At 42.1% G+C, this 20,000-nt stretch overlaps 2 protein-coding genes across 2 annotated transcripts in view; one reads left to right on the top strand and one right to left on the bottom strand.

The window, feature by feature from the left end:
• Nucleotides 1–2,803, top strand: part of wdpcp (WD repeat containing planar cell polarity effector) — a 109,769-nt gene extending 106,966 nt beyond the window's left edge. Inside the window, exons 17-18 of the mRNA XM_080781746.1 lie at nt 1,164–1,195; nt 2,600–2,803. Coding sequence (XP_080637872.1) covers nt 1,164–1,195; nt 2,600–2,650 — 83 coding nt within the window. The 3' untranslated portion in view covers nt 2,651–2,803. The remainder of the gene's footprint in view (nt 1–1,163; nt 1,196–2,599) is intronic.
• A 13,180-nt stretch (nt 2,804–15,983) lies between these two features.
• otx1 (orthodenticle homeobox 1) overlaps nt 15,984–20,000 on the bottom strand; it is a gene marked incomplete at its 3' end in the record, with an annotated part of 6,182 nt that continues 2,165 nt past the window's right edge. Inside the window, exons 2-4 of the mRNA XM_080782307.1 lie at nt 19,464–19,654; nt 18,766–18,917; nt 15,984–16,787 (exon numbers count right to left, since the gene is read on the bottom strand). Coding sequence (XP_080638433.1) covers nt 15,984–16,787; nt 18,766–18,917; nt 19,464–19,560 — 1,053 coding nt within the window. The 5' untranslated portion in view covers nt 19,561–19,654. The remainder of the gene's footprint in view (nt 16,788–18,765; nt 18,918–19,463; nt 19,655–20,000) is intronic.

Below are 20,000 nucleotides of genomic sequence, written 5' to 3'. Positions count from 1 at the left end.
AATCACTTAGAAAGCTGTAGAAAGAGTAAGTAAAATGAATTCAATTCCCATGTCCATGTAGGAAATGAAATAAACAATCTACTTTCTGCATCAACTCCTCCAAGGAACAGGCCATGTGATTTTGGCAGGGTTTTACTGAAGAAACAAAACAAAAAATTAGACAGAAGAAGAGTTATCTTCTCTTACATGGGTAAATCATGTACATTTGCTGTTCTCACTTTGGATGTTACATAAAACAATTTGATGGCTATAATGTTTTCAATCGTTTCGCAATGTTTGATTAGCTAAATTAAGTTTGAGAAAGTACCACTGTACTCATGACATACAGGTGGGTAAGTGCACTGTGGAGTTTTCTCATGGTTTTAAGTAACAGTTTACTTTACAGCAGGTTTAAAAATATATAGCCTACAGGTCTACACTACAGTACTAAGCGGTCAGGTCCAAGTACTTACGTGAGAAATACAATTCAATTTAAATAATCAACATATAATCACTGAGTCATTACTAGGCTGTTTGGCAAAATATTTACTTACTGACAATGCCAGGAGCGACAAATGAGATTTCTGAGTCTGTACTGTATGTCCTCAATCAACCTAATTACTTTCTGGAGTTAACATGTGACACACAGACTAGAGGCCTGTTTCAATACATCCACAACGTTGTTGGGCGTTGAAAAGAATATGCCTAAAAGCTTTCATTTTCAATTAAATATCTAATAATAATAAATGTGTTTTGTAACTTGTTCTGGCATATGTGTATATGTGTGTGTGTGTGTGTGTGTGTGTGTGTGTGTGTGTGTGTGTGTGTGTGTGTGTGTGTGTGTGTGTGTGAAAGATTAGCCTGCAGCGCAAACTTAGACAAAACATCAGGCCAAAGTTTTAACTGAGCCAATGTCAGAGACAGTGCCAAATTTGCCATTGGAACCGCAGCTCAGGGGCCCTTGGCTCTCCCTTCAGGGAAACTGAACCCTGGTACTGGGTTTGAGGCCCTGAAAGGGCTCCTGGGGACCTTCATTGGTCCTTAATCCGTACCTGGTCAGAGACATTTTAATTTACTTTTTACAGAGAAATTCTGGAGAGAGATTTTTTTTTATGAATGTTTACTCCACTTGTTCAGGTATCAAGGCTTGTTCTGACAGTTTTTCATGTTTCACTGTCTTACAGAAAACATCCTCGGTGGCAGAGATGATGGAAATGTAAGTCATTGCCCTTTTCATTGGAGTAGACAATATTAACTTGGCATAACGATCTCCACCCAAGTAGAGATGTTGGAAATATTTTTAGTATATAGCCTACTGTTGGTCAGAAACCCTTTCTCTGCACTTTTGATGGGGTTTTTTCCGTAAAATAATTCTACTTTTTCATACTTTCACACAAAGCTGTGACAAAGCTATGACGCGTTTTGAGCTTGTAGATAAGCTATTTTTTAATTTGAATCAGGAAAAATAAAATTAATTCATGTCATGGGCACGCCAATTACAGGGAAAAGCTTAATGTTGAAATCCGTAGTTACTCGACTACAACAGTATACCTTAAAACGATATAACATTATAACCTGGTCCACGCACAGCCAACTCTGTCTTATATTAGTCTTTAGCCATCGGTAAGAGTACTGACAATGCATGAACCAAAACTAACAGAGCTCAAGGGAAGCATGCACATACACATCGATGTAGACGCACTTTAGAAGTCTTGGCAAACACGTAATAACAGTTCAGCTGTACTTTTATGCTCTTGGTAGAGAAAAGCTTTCGCACACCCAGAGTAGAGGCTTAGGAGCAGGTGCGTAGGCAAGTGCACATCAATAATAAAATAGAATAGAGAAGAATACTCCCACACACTGTAGATCTGCTCGGTACATGAGAACACATTTATTATGAAGGCAACTGATGCTCTTGGTAAAGCACTGTGATGAGTAGTGCTGAAAAGTTAAAACTTTTATGTGCGTCTAAAAACCTCTAGAAAAACGTGATGCGCGGCACAAGAGAGGAACACACGCCAGCCGCGCCGTGTTATGCTGTAGAAAAACACTCACTTTACACAGAAGTGCACAGAACATTGAATGACAATGAGGAATTACATGCGGGATTTACTGACACTGTTAGGGTTGCACACATATTGCAATGTATTGGGCTTAATAATACAAAGTCTAATAATATGGCTATAACTGTACTGTCATGTTTGGCCTTAGATGACAACATGCCAAACTACTTTTCACTGTTCACTGTCCAAACATTTGTCTCCATATAGCCGTGTTCACTGTCCAACTATGAAGCCTATCACTTTGGTTGCAATGATGTAATGACAGTCCTTTATTATATCCTTTCCCCTCATTGCCTCATGCCTATTCATACACGCACACTCCAAAACATCAGCATATGCCCCAGACAGATAGGAAGACAGAGACAGGTAGGGCATGCCTTCTGGCGGAGATTTGCCTTCTACAGAGAGCGCCCTTCTAGTAGTAGTATAGTAGTGGAGCATGCTTGCACAACAAACAGTCTTTGGATAACAGAAGTTAAATACTGTAAGTATAGTTACAGACAGTACATATAGACAGAGGATTATAAGAAGTGACATTTCTGATTGTTCTCTCACAGGAGAAGGAAGACCCCGGGACACTCAAAGTGGTTCATTTTGGACTGGTTTGAAATGAATCTTCAGTTTCAATATTGTCTGGACGAATTATTTTTGTACACATGTTTTATAGAACTTGATTTTTCTAAAGTATGGAACAAATGATTATTGTTACGGTTTGCAATCACACTAGCAATATCCTTTATTTCGTTTTCTATTTACATTATTGATAAGAATATTGTGTAAAATGTATATTTATATACCAAAAGGCTATCTAATGTACTATATGTTCTAATATTATTGTCAATGTGTATAACTGTGTCATGTTGTAACTGTTACCTTGCTAAAGTATTGTTTTAATACAATATGAATTAAATCATTGGCTTTTGCCGCACAAAATATTGATAATGGTTTAAATCAATTAATCGTGCTCATTCTGTCTGTGTGTAAAGGTACGTATACAACTATACATACTTGTATACAGTACATGCACATGTATTTATGTGAAGTGTGTATATGTATTTACTATTTATATATGCGCTTAAAACTGTGAATGTGTAATTTTGTGTGCATGTGTGTGCATGTGTGTGTGTGTGTGTGTGTGTGTGTGTGTGTGTGTGTGTGTGTGTGTGTGTTGGCCGAGATTATGGGCTGCAGTTTTATTCATGAACGGGAGCCAACAAGCGACTTTAAAGCGTGGCGCGGAGCCCCCTTTTCCTGAACAGCAGCCATGGCCGTGTCAGAGCTGTCGACGCGCCGCGTTCACCAGCTAATCTGACAGCGCCGCGCGAGCCCTAATCCCCCACTGTATCCTAATCTATTTACTTTGCATTCTAAGAGGATTTCCACCAAAAAATATACAAGAAGCGATGTTGGAAATGGACGAAGATCAGCGAGGATGCTTTTCTTTCTGTGTGCTCTCACCCCCCACACCACCCCACCCCGTTTGTTTTGTTAGCTTTTGGGGGAGAGCAAAAAAAAATCATTGTATGTTTTTTATGAAGGGAAGGGGGGGGGGGGGGGGTGTCAACCCCCCTTGCGAGAGGGACAGGATGGAAGGAATTACATTTCTGACTTGCTACTAATACTTCTCTTATGCAAACATCAGAATGTTACATTTCCTCTCTGATGATACAGTCACGCAGCAAGGGCTGCTGGGGTGATAAGTGGCATCTGTCGTTGCTCTTTTAGTGCAGTCTCTTGACATGTTCGTAATTCACAAACCAAGGCCGCATTATCTCCTAATTGTTTGACTTGACAGCTTGAATAAAAAGCTGCAAAATCGCTTAACAGCCGAGCAGGACTTCCAACACATCTTGCTTGATGGCCCTACACAGTAGGTTTTTTGACAAGGCAAACGCTTAAACCTCTTTATTCATTGTGCAGCGAACAAAGTGCTGCAAAAAAGACGAAGACCATAGACGCCATCAGTTCACCTTAAGCAATTTATTCTGCTTTTTTCTTCTTACATAAATAGTTATGCTCCATTTTACAGTGTGGCCTGCAGCTTTTTAGCATAAAATGCTGCGTTATGCTCCAATCCATCCGAGATGACTCGGAGATATAGAGCTTATTAGTGAACATTAACATACAGTGGAGCATGTCGTGGCTTTGAAACGACCTTGTTAACACTTGAAAATGAGTTGAGCCTCCAGCAACTTGCTATTATCCAGGTTACCTGCCTTTCCTCTGTGGAATGACTGGGCCTGGGGGTGCAGATGCTCAAACTCATAATATCTAATGATGCCTTTAATTTGACTAATTCTGTCCAGCATGCATATTTCAGAGGTTTGATTGGTTCGTTCCACTACAGCCCTTAACACATTTTAAACTAATATGACCACGGGACCATTATAGGCATCATACAGAAATGAGTTTATTCTCAATTTCCGAAAACAAGTTGGGCTAATTTGCGTTGTAATTTGCATATCCGGTCTAGTGCAGATACAGAAACTGTCTGTGTGTGTCTGTGTGTGTGCAAATTACCGGACACAGTAGACCAGATCTGTGCACTGACCATAATAAAAACAAATCACGCTTGTGTGAAGTGAGGGGTGCCCACAGTATTTATATCGGCCACATGACGTCTTACGTCATCATTTAGTACCCTACACAAACATTAAGGTCCATAGACTTGTATGGCAAACAATTTACATCATAAGAGCCAGCCACATCCATAGACATGGCTGGCTCTAAAGTGCTCTCTAAAGTTCTCTAAACAAACTTTGTAATATCCTCAAAGTCCATAGACTTGGCTGGCAAATGACGTAATCTTCAAAAGCCATACATTGGGCTAGCGCCGCTCAAAAACAGGCTTTCCACAGCTACTACAGAAAGCCTGATGACGTTGAGTAATAACAGCATTGCTTCCCTGTGGATCTCTGACATCATGTTAATGATATATTGATGATGTCAGAGGCACAAATGCGAGGAGGTGGATCAGAGGTATGAATACACAACATTTGAAAGACTAGAGGTTCGGGCCTCTATGCGGCCCTCATATCTACGTCTCACAACCGATATGTCTTGAGTCATAGTGTTGGGGGCTTTGTCAGAGCACCCGTTGTACCCGTCTGTCTGTGTCCCTGTTGTGCCCATATATGGAGATATTTGTATCTGTCACTGCTTATTACTTTCATGCCCATAGATGGAGATCCCTGATGTCATCAGTATATGAGAAACTGAATCCAAAGGAAAGCACGCACATCTCTAAAAAACTTTCCTGTGCATTTTAAACCCAGCTCCATGGTTTCCCGTTCTGTGATGCGATGGCCTGAGAATATACACGGACGGCGGAGACACGACATTCACGCAGAAAAACAAAACAAACCGGCACAGCACGGAAAACAAATGGTCAGTGGGCACAGATAAAGTGTGTGTCTGTCTTACTCGGATCGCACTGTTAGACGTGACACTGGCCACAGGCGTGTCGAGCTTCTAGTTATTATACAAATAACTTTTGTTTAATTAAAAAGGTTATGCCGTGTAGAACCTGTTATGTTAATACATTACTAATGTATTAGTAGGGATGCTCACCTCCAGAGCGTGTGTCTATGGTGTCATGGGGGTCAGTACTGAAGGAGGCATCTCTCCTTCACACGGTCTCCCTCTCAGCTTTCCTATTGCCTGTCTCGGAACAGAAAAAACTGAAAAACAAAGAGCAAGAAATGTTCAAACCGTTTAGGAGGAGAGCCATTGACACCAGATTTAGACTTGGAACCACGGATGCCTGAGGGCCCACAAGTCTCATTTAAGCCGCTACAATGGCTGAAAGGCCTGAGTGGAACAAGAGAGAGACAAGTTGGGACTTGGGAAGAGGGTCAACCGCATCCTTTCCAGATGAGATAATAGGAGCTTTTTCCCCCCAAATACCTTTCCACCCCATCATGCCTTCCCATGACGTATAACTAATCAATGTTATGTGGAGGGGAGAGTTGGCAGGACCAAAAAGCAGGAAAGCCTGGAATGTCCGAATGAAACTCAGTGAAACTGAATGAGTATGTGTAGTCTCGCGTGGCCAGACTGTTGCCTCTCGCAATTTTCAAATGCTTCCGTCATACAGTAACGGAAGCTCTGATCATGAGTATGCGATGCAGTGGAAGTATAAAGCCTCCTCGCCACTTCCGTTTTGTCTTTACAGTCGTGAAAATGTATCCTAATATAGTCTTAGAAATCATCTAAACATAGCTTGCTATTTGGCAGAAATGGAAATAAAAAAATAAAATGTAAAGATATTTTTTCGTGAACTGAAATGGCAGCTTCCTTTGATTTGGGGAGGTGTATTTCCAGACTATATTATTCAGAGATTGTGGAATACTTGTCTGGCTACGCGAGACTGTAGTATGTCTAAAACATGACATTCTGTCAAATCACTACTCGAAGGAAAGGAGGATCCCATTGCATTGTTTTCACCAATCCAACATGTATGGTCGATCTATGATAAGTACATAGATCAAGAAGCAACACCCTTCTATAAACAAATATCGGGAGAGCAAAAACAAACTTTTCAATGATTGTAATTAAAAACAATCTATTTAAACATTTATACAGTGTGGTCATACTGACCATGATACTGCACCATGATACCGTCAATGTCTTTGTTTTTAGAAAGGGACAATGACCATATTCTTTTACCATCTGATAGAGCTCATAGAGACCTTTAACTTATAAAAGTCTGTTTTTCCAATATGTCACTATATGCCCTCTGTGCTCCAAGGCCTCAAATTGATTCAACTTGTCAGTTTGTGGTTTCGACATTGGAGGCCAGCAGCCTTGTATTAAAGACAGAGACCGCCATTCCCACTTACATATTTAAAGCCTCACATGTTACCTTTTGTCACAGCCCACATGGTCAGCACTGCAACACTGTTCGCTTCAATACTAGTTACGTTGTTAATCAGAGTTGGTATTTACACCTTGACCCAGTTCAATACATTTTAATATTAATTTCCTTTTACAAACAGTGAAATATTCTCTCTAGCTAATAAGGGGAGGTTGCTGGCTATGTACCTGTGCACCTCTACACCAGCATGCCTATTAGAGCATGGACCATGGACCAGACAGTATTGACATGTCACAGAGATTTATTCAGGCTTTGCAGATACAGTATGGCATGATGGCATTGGTGAATGACGGATGATGATTTTAACTGAACAAGAAGAGAGATAGCCGCAATCAGTAGTGCAAACAGTCTTAGATATAAACAAATGAAACTACAAGCAAACGTAGGCATAAACACATTAAGCAAATCAACTACTCAAAGGGGCATTTGGCAAATAGAACGTAGGCATAAACACATTAAGCAAATCAAATACTCAAAGGGGCATTTGGCAAATAGAAAGGAAACTTACGAGTAATGCATCAATATAGGCACAGAGGTGCTACCAGCACCTCTCCATTAGGCACAAATGTTTGTCTGTGGCTTCTAGTTTGCCTATAGTCCCCAGGTGTGCCAGTTGGTGGCCCCACCCACCACCAACAAGTCAACCTGCTACTGCTCCGCCCCACTCTCAGCTAGAGTGGCAGGGTTTTCTATACACAGATACAACAATAGACGCCTCATTGGCCGCTGTAGTTCCTTGAAGCCCTGTGTATCGCATTGTAAGGAGGAAGTCAGGCCGCAGGCGGAAGTGCAGAAGGCACACTCGCTGCCACTCAAGTGACTACTGGCCAATCACAGCGCGTCTTTTCTGGAACTTCAATTCAATCCAAAGGAGCTTTATTGGCATGAGAAAACAAATGTTTACATTGCCTCCGATTGGCCCACTGAACGTACACTTCTGTGAAGCACCTTCTCTACTATGCTTCCTAGGAAAGCTCAAGGCCAAATTCCAATACCCAAAATCTCTGCCACTCGCTCACTCACACTCCATCACTCCAGCATGGCGGTGTTATGGTGAAATTGGTGACCTGACGAAATATGTGACCCTGTGGACTTCACACAATTTATATGGAGGTCTTTAAATACGTTGCCTAAATACCGCCAGGTCGAACTCTGCTAATTGCGAACGCAGTGAGCACTTACTATGAGACCTTGCAGATCATGTCTGTGTGTCTGTGTGTGTGTCTGTCTGTCTGTCCCGCTATCCAAATATGGAGTGTGTTGCATCAGCAATCACTCAGCTCCATATATGGGCACAAAAGGGGCCAGGTCCACTCAGCTCCATATATGGGCACAAAAGGGGCCAGGTCCACATATACAGTAACAGCGGGACAGACACACAGACAGACAGACAGACAGACATGATCTGCAGGGTCTCAGCTGCGTTCGCTTCCCGCGTTTGCGCGTCTTACTCGTAAACAAACTGCAACGATTTACATTTACACTGACATTATGTGATTGTCTACACGATTGTTTCAGCAGGTCACAAACAGAGTGTGAGTGAGCGAGTGGCCAAGATTTTGTGTATTGGAATTTGGCTGAAGGAATCTCGGGAAAGCTTGCCTCCTCTCGAGCTACACATGCCCCAGCGCCTATGGAGGCGTATACCTTTTTATGTCTATGGATACAACTGGTTGGTTGTGTCCTTGCACTGGATGTACGTTTTTCTTGAATTACCTTTAACCACTATTTTTTTTGGAACAGTATTTCCTTGCAAGAAGAGACATAAATCTACATTATTGAAATCTTTAGTTGTCTTTCTATACACCTAGTCCTCATCCATACAAACTATTTTACAAGCCTCCTCACTGTAAAATGTATGTCCTTGTCATCTGCCTTTTTTTTCTTTCTTTTTCTTTTTACAAATATTGGTATCATGTCGCATCGTGAACTCAAATGCAACAGTATCAGAAATGTTTCACGCCATAAGTTGTGAATATAACACAACTGTGTTGTTCCTGTATGGACTCTTCCCATGAACACTACAACATGATCCCATTTGAAGGCACCATATAACAACAACATTGTCACTCCAATAGCTAATGCTAAACACTATGAGAAGATGTTAGCACCAAATGTCCTACATACAACACGATGCTACTAATGATTATCCTCACACCATTCGGTTCAGTGATATGTGCCATCGTTCAAACACTTACTTAGGAGAGTAATTTTCAGCATCTGACATTAAGATGCTGAATATTAAGATTAAGACAAGATGCCACAGTTTATGAACACACTGACCAAGATGGCTATGAGAACTGACACAAGAAAGAACATTGGGAACCCATAGAGTACAGCATTATCAAATAACTGTTGTCAATCTTCCTCTCCATCCTCACTGCAAAGCAAATGCAGAATGTTAATTTAAATAAAGCATGGCAATTGCAGCACAAACAGAACACCTCATCAGAAATCAAGTCCTAGACCTTGGCACTTGACGGAGAGAGCTGATGTATTGACCTGGTTTTCTGTTGGGTTGAGCTGGGTTTGGGCTAAACCTATGCAATCTCCACAAGGAATTTCATGAATGCACTTAGTGCCTTGTGTCATAGGGGTGACTAAGCTGCTTGGCTATAACGGCGGCTTGGACCCGTCTGTGAAATCCCCTGTGACATTCTTACCTTTTTGGGTGTCCTGCATCCAAATGTTTGCGGGTGGATTTGTAGCAGATACATTCTTGAGAAAGGATGTGACGTTTTGAGCATGTTATGTTTACACTTTCAATGACAAGCTTAACCTAGCTAATTTGAATGTGTTTAACAGTAGAATGTCCCTACGCAGCAAATTCTTAACACGTCTATGACAACATGCCATAGATGTACTTCACTTTTCACAAGTGAAGTAGAACGTACAGTATGGTGCACATTATGTTCAACATAAATGCACGTTGCATGGAATGTAGACCAGGCGGAATCCACTGAAAATGGCAAATCCAACTTCAAAATAATGTTTATCTGCATGCTTGTATGGAACAACAACTAAATCCCCATAGAGTGTGCATTTCAAACTCACAAAACAGAGCAGAACATGTCTTGTCACCATGCAAAAAAATGAGCCCTTGCTAATAACTAAAGCTGTATAGGCGCTGTCGCCACCCACCGCAATTACTGATGTTATTGCATGGCTATACTTAAACAAAACAAGAAAATACAACAGCAAAACCCAAAGCCTTGGATGACAAAGCAGTGAAACCAGAGTGCGTAACCGTGACTACGCCCATGTCGCTGTACAGTTGACCCCAGGTTTACCTCCACTGGTGCATCTAATCCTACCCGTCTCTCCTCTCGCTCCTCGGACCGGCCTATGAAGACAGCGGGACGCTGAGGTCTGGCGACAGTCGACAGCCAATGAAAACAAGCCATGTTTTTTTTAAGCACTCTGTGGATATGGAAGACAAGAAAACAGTCCACAGCATGCAGGCTGCTATCTGAACATCTCTCACACACACACACACACACACACACACACACACACACACACACACACACACACACACACACACACACACACACACACACACACACACACACACACACACACACACACACACACACACACACACACACACACACACACACACACACACCTCAAGCTCTACTGGGACTCACAGACCAAATCTACATACTATCTGAGGGAATCAATCCAGTTTCTGTCTCTCTCACAAACACGCACGCACAAAATAATGCGCGTTCCCACAGAGACTCATGCTAAAAAGGTAGAATGGTTCCAGTTCACTGCATGGACAAGTGTGTCTACGAAATGTCAACAGGTATTTGAAACTTGGGTAGTATGCCTATCCCACATTCACTTTTTGAGCGGGAGAGGCGACGCAGCGCGATCAATTGTGTTGCTGAAGAAACACATACGAAGGACACCGAGAATGAGGTACAAAGCCTTGAAACCTGTTCGCAGTTCACAACAACACGCACTCAATTTTCTCGAAAACCATCAAGATAATTTTGATGCAAATCGCTTACATGTATGTATGTATGTATGTAAGACAACCAAAAGCATAATGGTGACTTCTTAAGTCCACAAGCTATATAGTTATAAAATGTTTCTAAGTGAACAACTGTCACTGTTCTGAGTTTTACTTAATTTAACTAATTACCAGTTACATTGACACAAAGTCATTGCCAATATAATTGCCAACAGTGAGGATTTTGATCTAGTCATCTAGTGATTTTGATATGAACTAGAAGAGAACAGGCAGTGAGCAGGTTGAAGAAAGGTACTGTGTGTGTGTGTGTGTGTGTGTGTGTGTGTGTGTGTGTGTGTGTGTGTGTGTGTGTGTGTGTGTTTGTGTGTGTGTGTGGGTGTGTAGAATTATTATTATTTTGTTTTTGCAGTCTGTATATATAGAGCTCACTTTTAGCAGATAAGATTCCTGCAGTCTCATGTATTTCTGATTACCTGCAGCACCTGAACCTATAGGTCCTTTTATCTGCACATTGTTAAGGCAACATGTCATATTGGTCAAATGAACATTTACAATGAACATTATTTTGTCAAACATCATTCACTTAATCTCGATATCCATTCTGTTGTTTGTTCACTGTCACTTTAAGGACTCCAAGGTTGATTTAAGGGCCTGTTAGGGCCTTGAAGGAGAAAATAACACACACTGAAGTGCTTGCTCCCTATATGCACTTCAGTCAGTGTGAGCTAAGGGTGTTCTTTGGAGATACTCCCTTAAAAAAAGGAAAATAGACAGAGATTTCTAAGCTCTACACAGCTAAATATGCAGTAGGCCTATAGTAACAAACAGTCATGAGTTTTGATTTCAGTGTTGCTTCTTTGAGCAAGCATTTGACATTTCACATGCACTTCTATAATGTGAACAATGGTATAAGAGTCACATTTACATTCATTTTATTAATTCATTATGTTATAATGACTCTGGAATAATTAAATGCAATGTTTACTTCTAATTAAATAGGTTGAAGCATTACAAAAGATAAGAAATAGATATTGGTCCTTCAACCTTTGGGAAGGTTGAGCAGCCTAGCTGTAGGTCTATATAGCTGCTATAGCATGCACCGCTGCTAAACCTGTTAAGCCCCTGAATAGTTCTTTAGAGGTTCTCTCTATTGCAAGGGTAGGCAACAGGTGGCCCTAACTACCCCCCAGAAAGAGAATTGGATTTTTATGTCCAAATAGAGAAACTATCCCCACCTAAAGAAGGTTTATTTTTATTAGAATATATATACTCCATGATGAGAGTGACTGCAGTGCATGGAGTGCAGCTGGCACGGGGGTAAAACAGAAATTGAAATTGAGATATTGCTCTAATTTGGCCTATTTAAAACGTATACTCTAAATTGACTTGTAAAAAAAGAAAAGGCCAGTCCAGCCACCAGCACCAATATCAAGTCCTGGAGATATTGGCTCGCGGGCTAAAGGACAACATGAGTTGCCTATACGTCCCCTGCTCTATTGGTAAACCACCATTGACAAAACACCATTTTAAGATGGTGCTATAGCTTAATAATGTAGGGGTTTATAACTTTCTAAGTGGAAATATAATGAAACATCATGTGACAGAGCCCCAGCAACATCTATGTCCATTTATTACAGATATTTCTGAAATAGATTTATTTAATAAATTCGCCCAATCGTTTGTAGAGGTCTACCCTTCGGTTCATCTGATATTGTCTCATCTTTATTAATGGCTGCCATTGTATTGATTTAACTTGCCAAAGGCCTGCACACTTGCCTTCACAGCTGGCCACATTTTAACCCCTTTAAAGAGTCCTTCAATAACCAAGATATAGCCAAGAGACATTGTAGACTAATGTGCTCAAATAAGATTAAATGGTTTTCGGCACCGCAATGCTCGGCCTTTATTCTATTGAATAATAATGATGTAGGCTATGCGTTAAGAGCCAACAGTAGGCCTATATAGATAATAAGAGACACATGTGATACACATATATCGTTTTACTCTCGTGTTCATTCAGAATCATTCCCAATTTGAAACCCGGAATTTATTAAAACAGCCACAGGTGCGAGATTTCCTGCAGCCAAAGTTTACACTACGCTATAGCCTATATCACGTGCGTTTGTAGTTAATTCCATGTGCATTTGATGCATATGGATTAAGGACAATGTGTAGTTACAGACTAGTTTTACAGAGTAGGCTACAGACACAATTATATACGCTTTCTGACGTTTTTAGCTGCATGGTTGTTTTGCATATAAGCCAAGCCCGCATGTGACTGAAAAATCGCAAACTTGGGTCTATCGTCGTGATGCTGAAATGTCACCATATACCATTTAAATGTGCTGAACAAGCCGATTCATATATAGTCTTCTTTCTCTATTTTTCATCTGTTAGTTGAGCAGGTGTTTCACGGAGGAAATGAGGCGCCTCGGAAACTCCTTAAACAATAGCCTACTCCAAAGATCGGTTGCAAATGTTTGTTTGACAAATCCGCGTGTGTGCGTGTTTGTGTACAGACCCGACATCACATCCAGCAAACATGTTTAATGCTCTCTATATTGGCAAGATTATTTATCCAGCTGCAAAGACATTTACATACAAAGAACACGCTCCGGTTGAATGAACTCGACGTGCAATGTGATTAAAAAATGGAAGGGGAAAGGGGGAGGGAAACGTTAAGACCTATCCCTTTATATTCATTAGTAGGCCTACATTTAAGTTCGATGTGCTAGGCCTACATTTCTATTCTGTCCAATTTACTGGCCTGTGAAGTCTCAAAACATATTTACCTTTTGAGGATTTGAGCCAAGGCCCTGTGTGGGGTCAGGTATTAGGCTAGCTGTTTTTTAAGGCAAGTGGATTACTTGGGTTTACGAATATTTGAAAAGACACGTTATATAAGAACATTCAAGCTAACACAATGTGGAACGGTGTTTGATTCTTACCGCAGATGTCAAATCCACTGCCGAGAAACACTGAGGAGGCCCTCACTGTTAAAACATGCTCATCTATAAACAACCTTCTGCCGACTTCTTTCCACTTCTTATAATGTGCGCCTGCGAGCAAGACACGCATGCGCGCGCACGCGCACACACACACACACACACACACACACACACACACACACACACACACACACACTTTACTTTCCATTTGACCCGCTAACCTGGCCCCACCTACGTAATTACCGCATCAGAGTCGGGTGAAATTCCTCCGGGTTATTTTGGATAAAGCTCTTCGGTGCAGCGCAGGGGGAAAACAGCGCATGTTGTAATTATCACACCATTACAGTTGCGCATTCAATTACGCTGCGATCAAATGCTCACGGCTCCAGCATGTTTAGGGGTCTTTTTTATATTTAGAAAAACCACCACAGTCAAAAGACATGTTTGTCCCCCTAAAGCGACTAGTGATGTTAGTGGTTTGACACAGAGGATTAAAAAATGGTTGCTCTCTAAAAATGGAAATGCGGGAACATGCATTTATACCAGCTTGTGTTAATTATGAGCTCATTTGCATTTACCCCGTTATACACGAATTTAATTAAACATTCCAACAAGCTTTTAAACAGAAAGTGTTCAAATAGTTCAAATGAAAAAATAAAAAGGGAATCCGATGCTATATGGTTCATTTGTGTTAGGCCTATAAGGCTATAACCCTAATCCTAAAAAAATTAAAAGGACATGCAGTTTGCCATAATGTGCGAATTGGGGCATGCACAGCATAGAAAAACGACTTTAACTATGGAAATGAGTTAACTGATCTTTATTGGGTGAACATGTATGTAAGGGTGGTCGCCTTAAAAGATACATTCAACATTTCACTGTCATTTTGGAATTATAAATCCACATTCCCTCAAAAACGTGACTCCAAATATTAAGCCAAGTGCTGCCGTCAAAATATGTCCCAATCACGGGTGACAATGCCCAAGTGAGGAAGTCTGTCAAATAGGATCAGAAGAAGATGAAACCTGAATGATATCCAATATTTTGCCTCTATATTTTAGATTCAAGCTTTCCCCCATGACATTTCAAATAGTCAAAAAGTATTATTTTGAGGAAAAGGATGTGTATAAAATGGAACTTCATGGCCAATTCGTTCTCTTTGGAATATTTGGACAGATTTTACATACAGCATTTTTTTTCTTTTCTTTCTTTCAAAGTTAATAAACAATTTTCAAATCCAGAAACACCAACTAAACGTGGTCACTGTAACTGACCCAAATAACATATTTACATATTTCAGCCCCTCGAACGTAGCTGACTAAAACAAATCTCTTTTGTTCCTAAAAATAACAACATTTTCGAGAAATAAAAACTATACACAATTTTCGATGATTGGGGTTGTTGCAGGTTGGAGGTATAATAAGAGCGCAGCGTGTGGAACAGTTGTTTAATGCTACCTTTCCAGAAGAAGTCCTGTCCATATTAGAGTCAGGACGCATGGTGGTGGTCATGAGGAGTTTGGTCCAAACAACATTTTCATCTTGTGACTCATTCATGGTGGTGGGAGGGAGGGGACGTCCATATTAACCACTCAAACCCCATGACGTGGTGGAGCGGAGTCCCTCGAGGAGCTATACTTAGTGTCTTTTCTGTCTTCTGATCGACAAGCTCACAACGCCACGCGTTGGGAGCTTGTCAATCTACTAGTTTCAGCAAAAGCTTTCCCCACAATACGGATGCTGGAGTTTAAGTGGTTAAAACTAATTCTTCATTCTTGATAAAAATCTTAGTGGCCCACTGCCAAACAATTATTTTCTTTCTCTTTCTCCCAGGGAACTGTGGAGACGTTTTTCTCTTTTGTCTATTGTTTTCTTTTTTAGTGTTTTCCTTTTTTTCTTTAAGATGGGAGTTGACAAATGTCCAATTGTTGAGTGTTCCTGCAGCCATTTCATTACTTTAGGGGTTCATAAAGTTTTTTTTTCTCCCCCCCCCCCCCCCCCGTGTCTTTAAAAGAGAGAAAGAAAGAAAGACAATCAATACACTGATCAAGAAAAAGAAATGGAAGTGGAGACCGGAACTTGGAGAAAAGAAGTTGGAGTTGTGGGGAGAAGACGAGGAAAAAAACCCAACAACAATCACAAGACTTGGAACCTCCAGGAGGCCTGGTCTTTGTAGTCCAAGCAGTCTGTGGCGTTGAAGTTGAGCTTCCAAGAGGAAGCAGCAGTCTGCTCTTTGTAATCCAGGCAGTCGGAGGAGTTGAACGCCAGGCCGGAGCCCCCGTACGCCTGCGCGTGCGCAGGGTGGTGGTGGTGATGGTGGTGGTGGTGCGGGGCGGACGACTGGCCGATGTGGTGGTGCGGGTGCCCCGACATGGAGGAGGCCGTCATGGGACTGAGCTGGTGCGGGTGGTGGTGGGAGTGCATGGGCGCCAGGTACGAGCCACAGTCCACCCCGCTGAAGTAGGACCCGGAGGGGGCCGGGTAGCCCTGGCCGTAGCCCGCCGCCGTCTGGTTGTAGGACATGGGGTAGGAGGAGGCGGCGGCCGACGCCGAGCCTGAGACGGAGCGCTGCATGCAGGACGCGTTGGCCGCCTGCCCCGCCCCCGGCTCGGGGAGCGGGAGCCCCGGGGCCGCCGGGGGCGGGGGCGCGTTGCCCCCGGGGGAGATGGCGGGGCTCCAGATGGAGGAGACGGTGCTGATGGAGGTAGAGGTGCTGCTGAGGGCGGAGGGGCCCGTGTGGTTGATGATGGAGGACGAGGAGGAGGACGAGGAGGAGGACGAGCCGGCGCTGGACACGGCGGGAGGGGTGAACTGTCCGCTGCTCTCCGAGCCCGTGCTCTCCCTCGCCGGGGACGACTTCTTCTTCGCCGGCCGAGCTTTGGTGCTGCTGCCGCTCTGCTGCTGCTGACGACACTTGGCCCTCCGGTTCTTAAACCACACCTGAGAAAATACACACACACACAATCAAAGTTGAGTACGTAATAGCATGGAACGTAAGAGGATCAAGACAATAGAAACTTTGACATATACGGTACACAGCAAAATGATCTCTGAGGTCCATTTGCATCCATTTCCACAGGGTTAAATTAACATTGAGCATTTTGCTGTGTGGCAAATCATGCATTCCAAACCTCCAGGTACAGGTTAGAGGTGTGTGTGTGTGTGTGTGTGTGTGTGTGTGTGTGTGTGTGTGTGTGTGTGTGTGTGTGTGTGTGTGTGTGTGTGTGCGAGCGCATGTGAGAGAGGGAGATTTGGGGGGAGGGGGGGTGCGTGTTGGACTTTGGGAGTACATTATGAAGAGAAAATTGTGGGTTATTATCCATCAAGGTTCATTTCCACCCTTGGCCCCTTGGCTTGGACCAGCCAAAGGGGGTCTAATTTCATACCTGGTAGACAGAGCTAAGATAACAGGCTATTGGGTTTCCTCACACAGTGAGGGGTAACTTTAGAGCTCCGAGAGCCTGAGATCATGTAGAGCGTTTTGTTTCACACATGCATTCTGAGAATAACTCAAGTTGTGCGTGCGTGCGTGCGCGTGTGCGTGCGTGAGAGAAAGAGAGAGAGTGAGTGAGTGAGAGAGGGCATGCCTTGGCTTTTCCCCCTAATGCCTTCTCAAGAAGGAGTGCTTGTTTGGCGTGGTTGTCGAACTACAGTATGCGAGTGAGTGCGAGTTGTTTACGCTGCGCTAGCTGTGTGCTATAGTTCTTGGCAACCTGCATTGTCTCGTCTCCCATATGGGTGGGTCATGTTTACTATAGCGTTTGGTTACATTATGAAGTAACATTAAATAACATTATGAAATTACGAGGGAATCAAGGTTTAGCTGAAAACCAGAAAGATTCAACAGACATTTAACTATAGGCCTATATAATAATATATCTATGCTTTCAGGAAGAAACCACATCCAAAATGTTCATTTTTCAGGAAATGAAGAAAACTGTATATTTTGAAAATGAAGCAATGCTGCCTCATCAAAGTTGATTTTGTGACTTTATATTGTCAATTACTTCAATGAGAGGGTGAGAGGTGGTGGAATGAGTTGCTATTAGCACACACTTTGAGGGTCCAGTCCAGTGGAGTTAAAGTTTTGTCCGAAGCGCTTTTTACTATACTTTTCATTGATTCAATATTTTCGAAAACAAAGGGTGATCAATAGCACTGATTAATGCATTTTTTTTTAAATGGAGTTGGTTTCACACACACACACACACACACACACACACACCTGGTAAACGAAATAACAACAAAATGTGTCCTTCCCTATAGCTCACTCTATTCTTTAGGAGTTCGACCACCTTGCCAAATGGATTTAGCAAAAATGTATTTGTATTCATGATCAGTGCCTTCAGATTATCTGCTTTTCTTTGTCCCCTCTAACTTATTGTTTTACAGTATATGAGAGAAGAGGGGATATTGGCATCATCCAAGTTGATTCTGATGGTATTTGATATACCGGTATATAGGTCTATATTTAATACAATAATACTAATTAAATAAAATAAACATTATGGAAGTTTTGAAGAGATATTGAACATTTGACATGGGAGCTGATGTAGAAATACTTTGACTTCTTCATAAAAAAAGAAAATCTATTTAACGTTTCACTATTACATGTCTGTCCCAGCCAGGGCACGTGACGTCACTGGCGCCACAATGAGAGTACATTTTAGGTCAACAGGTAAACTGGCATAACTGCTGGATTTTGATTGGCTGAGTAATGCCAACATCCAACTTCTGAAGTCAAGCGGGAAGCTGCAGGCCCGGTGTGTGTGTGTGTGTGTGTGTGTGTGTGTGTGTGGGGGGGGGGGGGGGGCATCCAGTCTCAACGCTGGCAACAACTCCTCTAATCTAAAGACAAAACGCACCTTCATATAAACTTAATAATTAATAAACATAATAATGATGACTACATTTTTACCTGCACCCTGGATTCTGGTAGGTTGATTTTCAGTGCGACCTCCTCCCGCATAAATATGTCCGGATAGCGCGTCTTACCGAAGAGGCTCTCCAGGATGTCCAGCTGAGAGCGGGTGAACGTGGTCCGCTCTCGACGCTGTTTTCTCGGCGTCGCTACAAGAACACATGCGAGAAAAGTTGACATATTTCAATGAGGTCAATATTTATGTTCACTCGATATATTTTTTAGAACATTTAATGAAGGGGGAAAACGCAATCGTTGAGGCCCTATTGTATAATCCTTTATAGGCCTAATTTAAAGTGCCACTTTAAAAAATGCGCAGAACTCTCACCACCTCGCTGAATGAATATCTCAAATATAAATTTGCACAATCAAACACATTATACCGTATAGGCTTGCCCTACGTATATATACATATACTGCAATCCCGATGAATTAACTCTGAGAGAAATGGATCCAAATTCACATATAACCCAATTGTCACGAATACATTTAAAACTCAATATTTCACAGTAGGCTAGTAGGTTATATAGCCTGCCCTATACCATTGCCGAGAGGCATGCATGCATGTCGTTAAGCGTATACACAAACTGAAGTCCCGGCGATAGGTTTATCCTAAAAGGTTCCATTTCCATGTGGAGAGGTCCCGGTGCCCGGGGCTACATGTGGACCGGGGGGTAAGATGGAGATAAGCCTACCTGGGTATCCCACCGACGGGTGCAGAAGGTCCATGGCAGCGCCGCTCAGCCCCAGGCCGTTCATGCCGTAGGGGGGCTGTTTGAGGTATGACATCATGCTACAGGCAGTCACCGGTCCCCCCAGATCTTGCCAATAGTTTGATTTGCCCCGATGTTGCAGCTTGCCGGGAGAGGGGACCAACGGTCAAAGTCTTTGGGAAAATAGATGGGTAAGAATAAGAGTTTAAATATGCTTTCGTTTTCAGCCAAACGCGCGAGGGGAGGGAAAACATGAATTACCAGAGAGCGCTAGTTGAATTATGCTCTATACGAAATGTGTGCAAATATTAAAACAAATAAAATTTGAACAAAAACTATGGTGCTATTTCTGATCAACTATAAAGCTACTAAAACGTAGGGCAGGTATACGCCATCTAACAAAGCTTTGGCGGGGTTCATTGTTTGAGGCGCATTATATTGGCTGCAGTTAGGAATTGTAATGAGCTTTTTATTATTAAAATGTATTAATCGATACAAACTCACTTTCTCAATTTAAAA

Source organism: Protomyctophum bolini, assembly GCF_963924005.1.
Source record: "Protomyctophum bolini genome assembly, chromosome: 14".
NCBI lineage: Eukaryota > Metazoa > Chordata > Actinopteri > Myctophiformes > Myctophidae > Protomyctophum > Protomyctophum bolini.
This window is presented reverse-complemented; position numbering and strand designations above follow the sequence as displayed.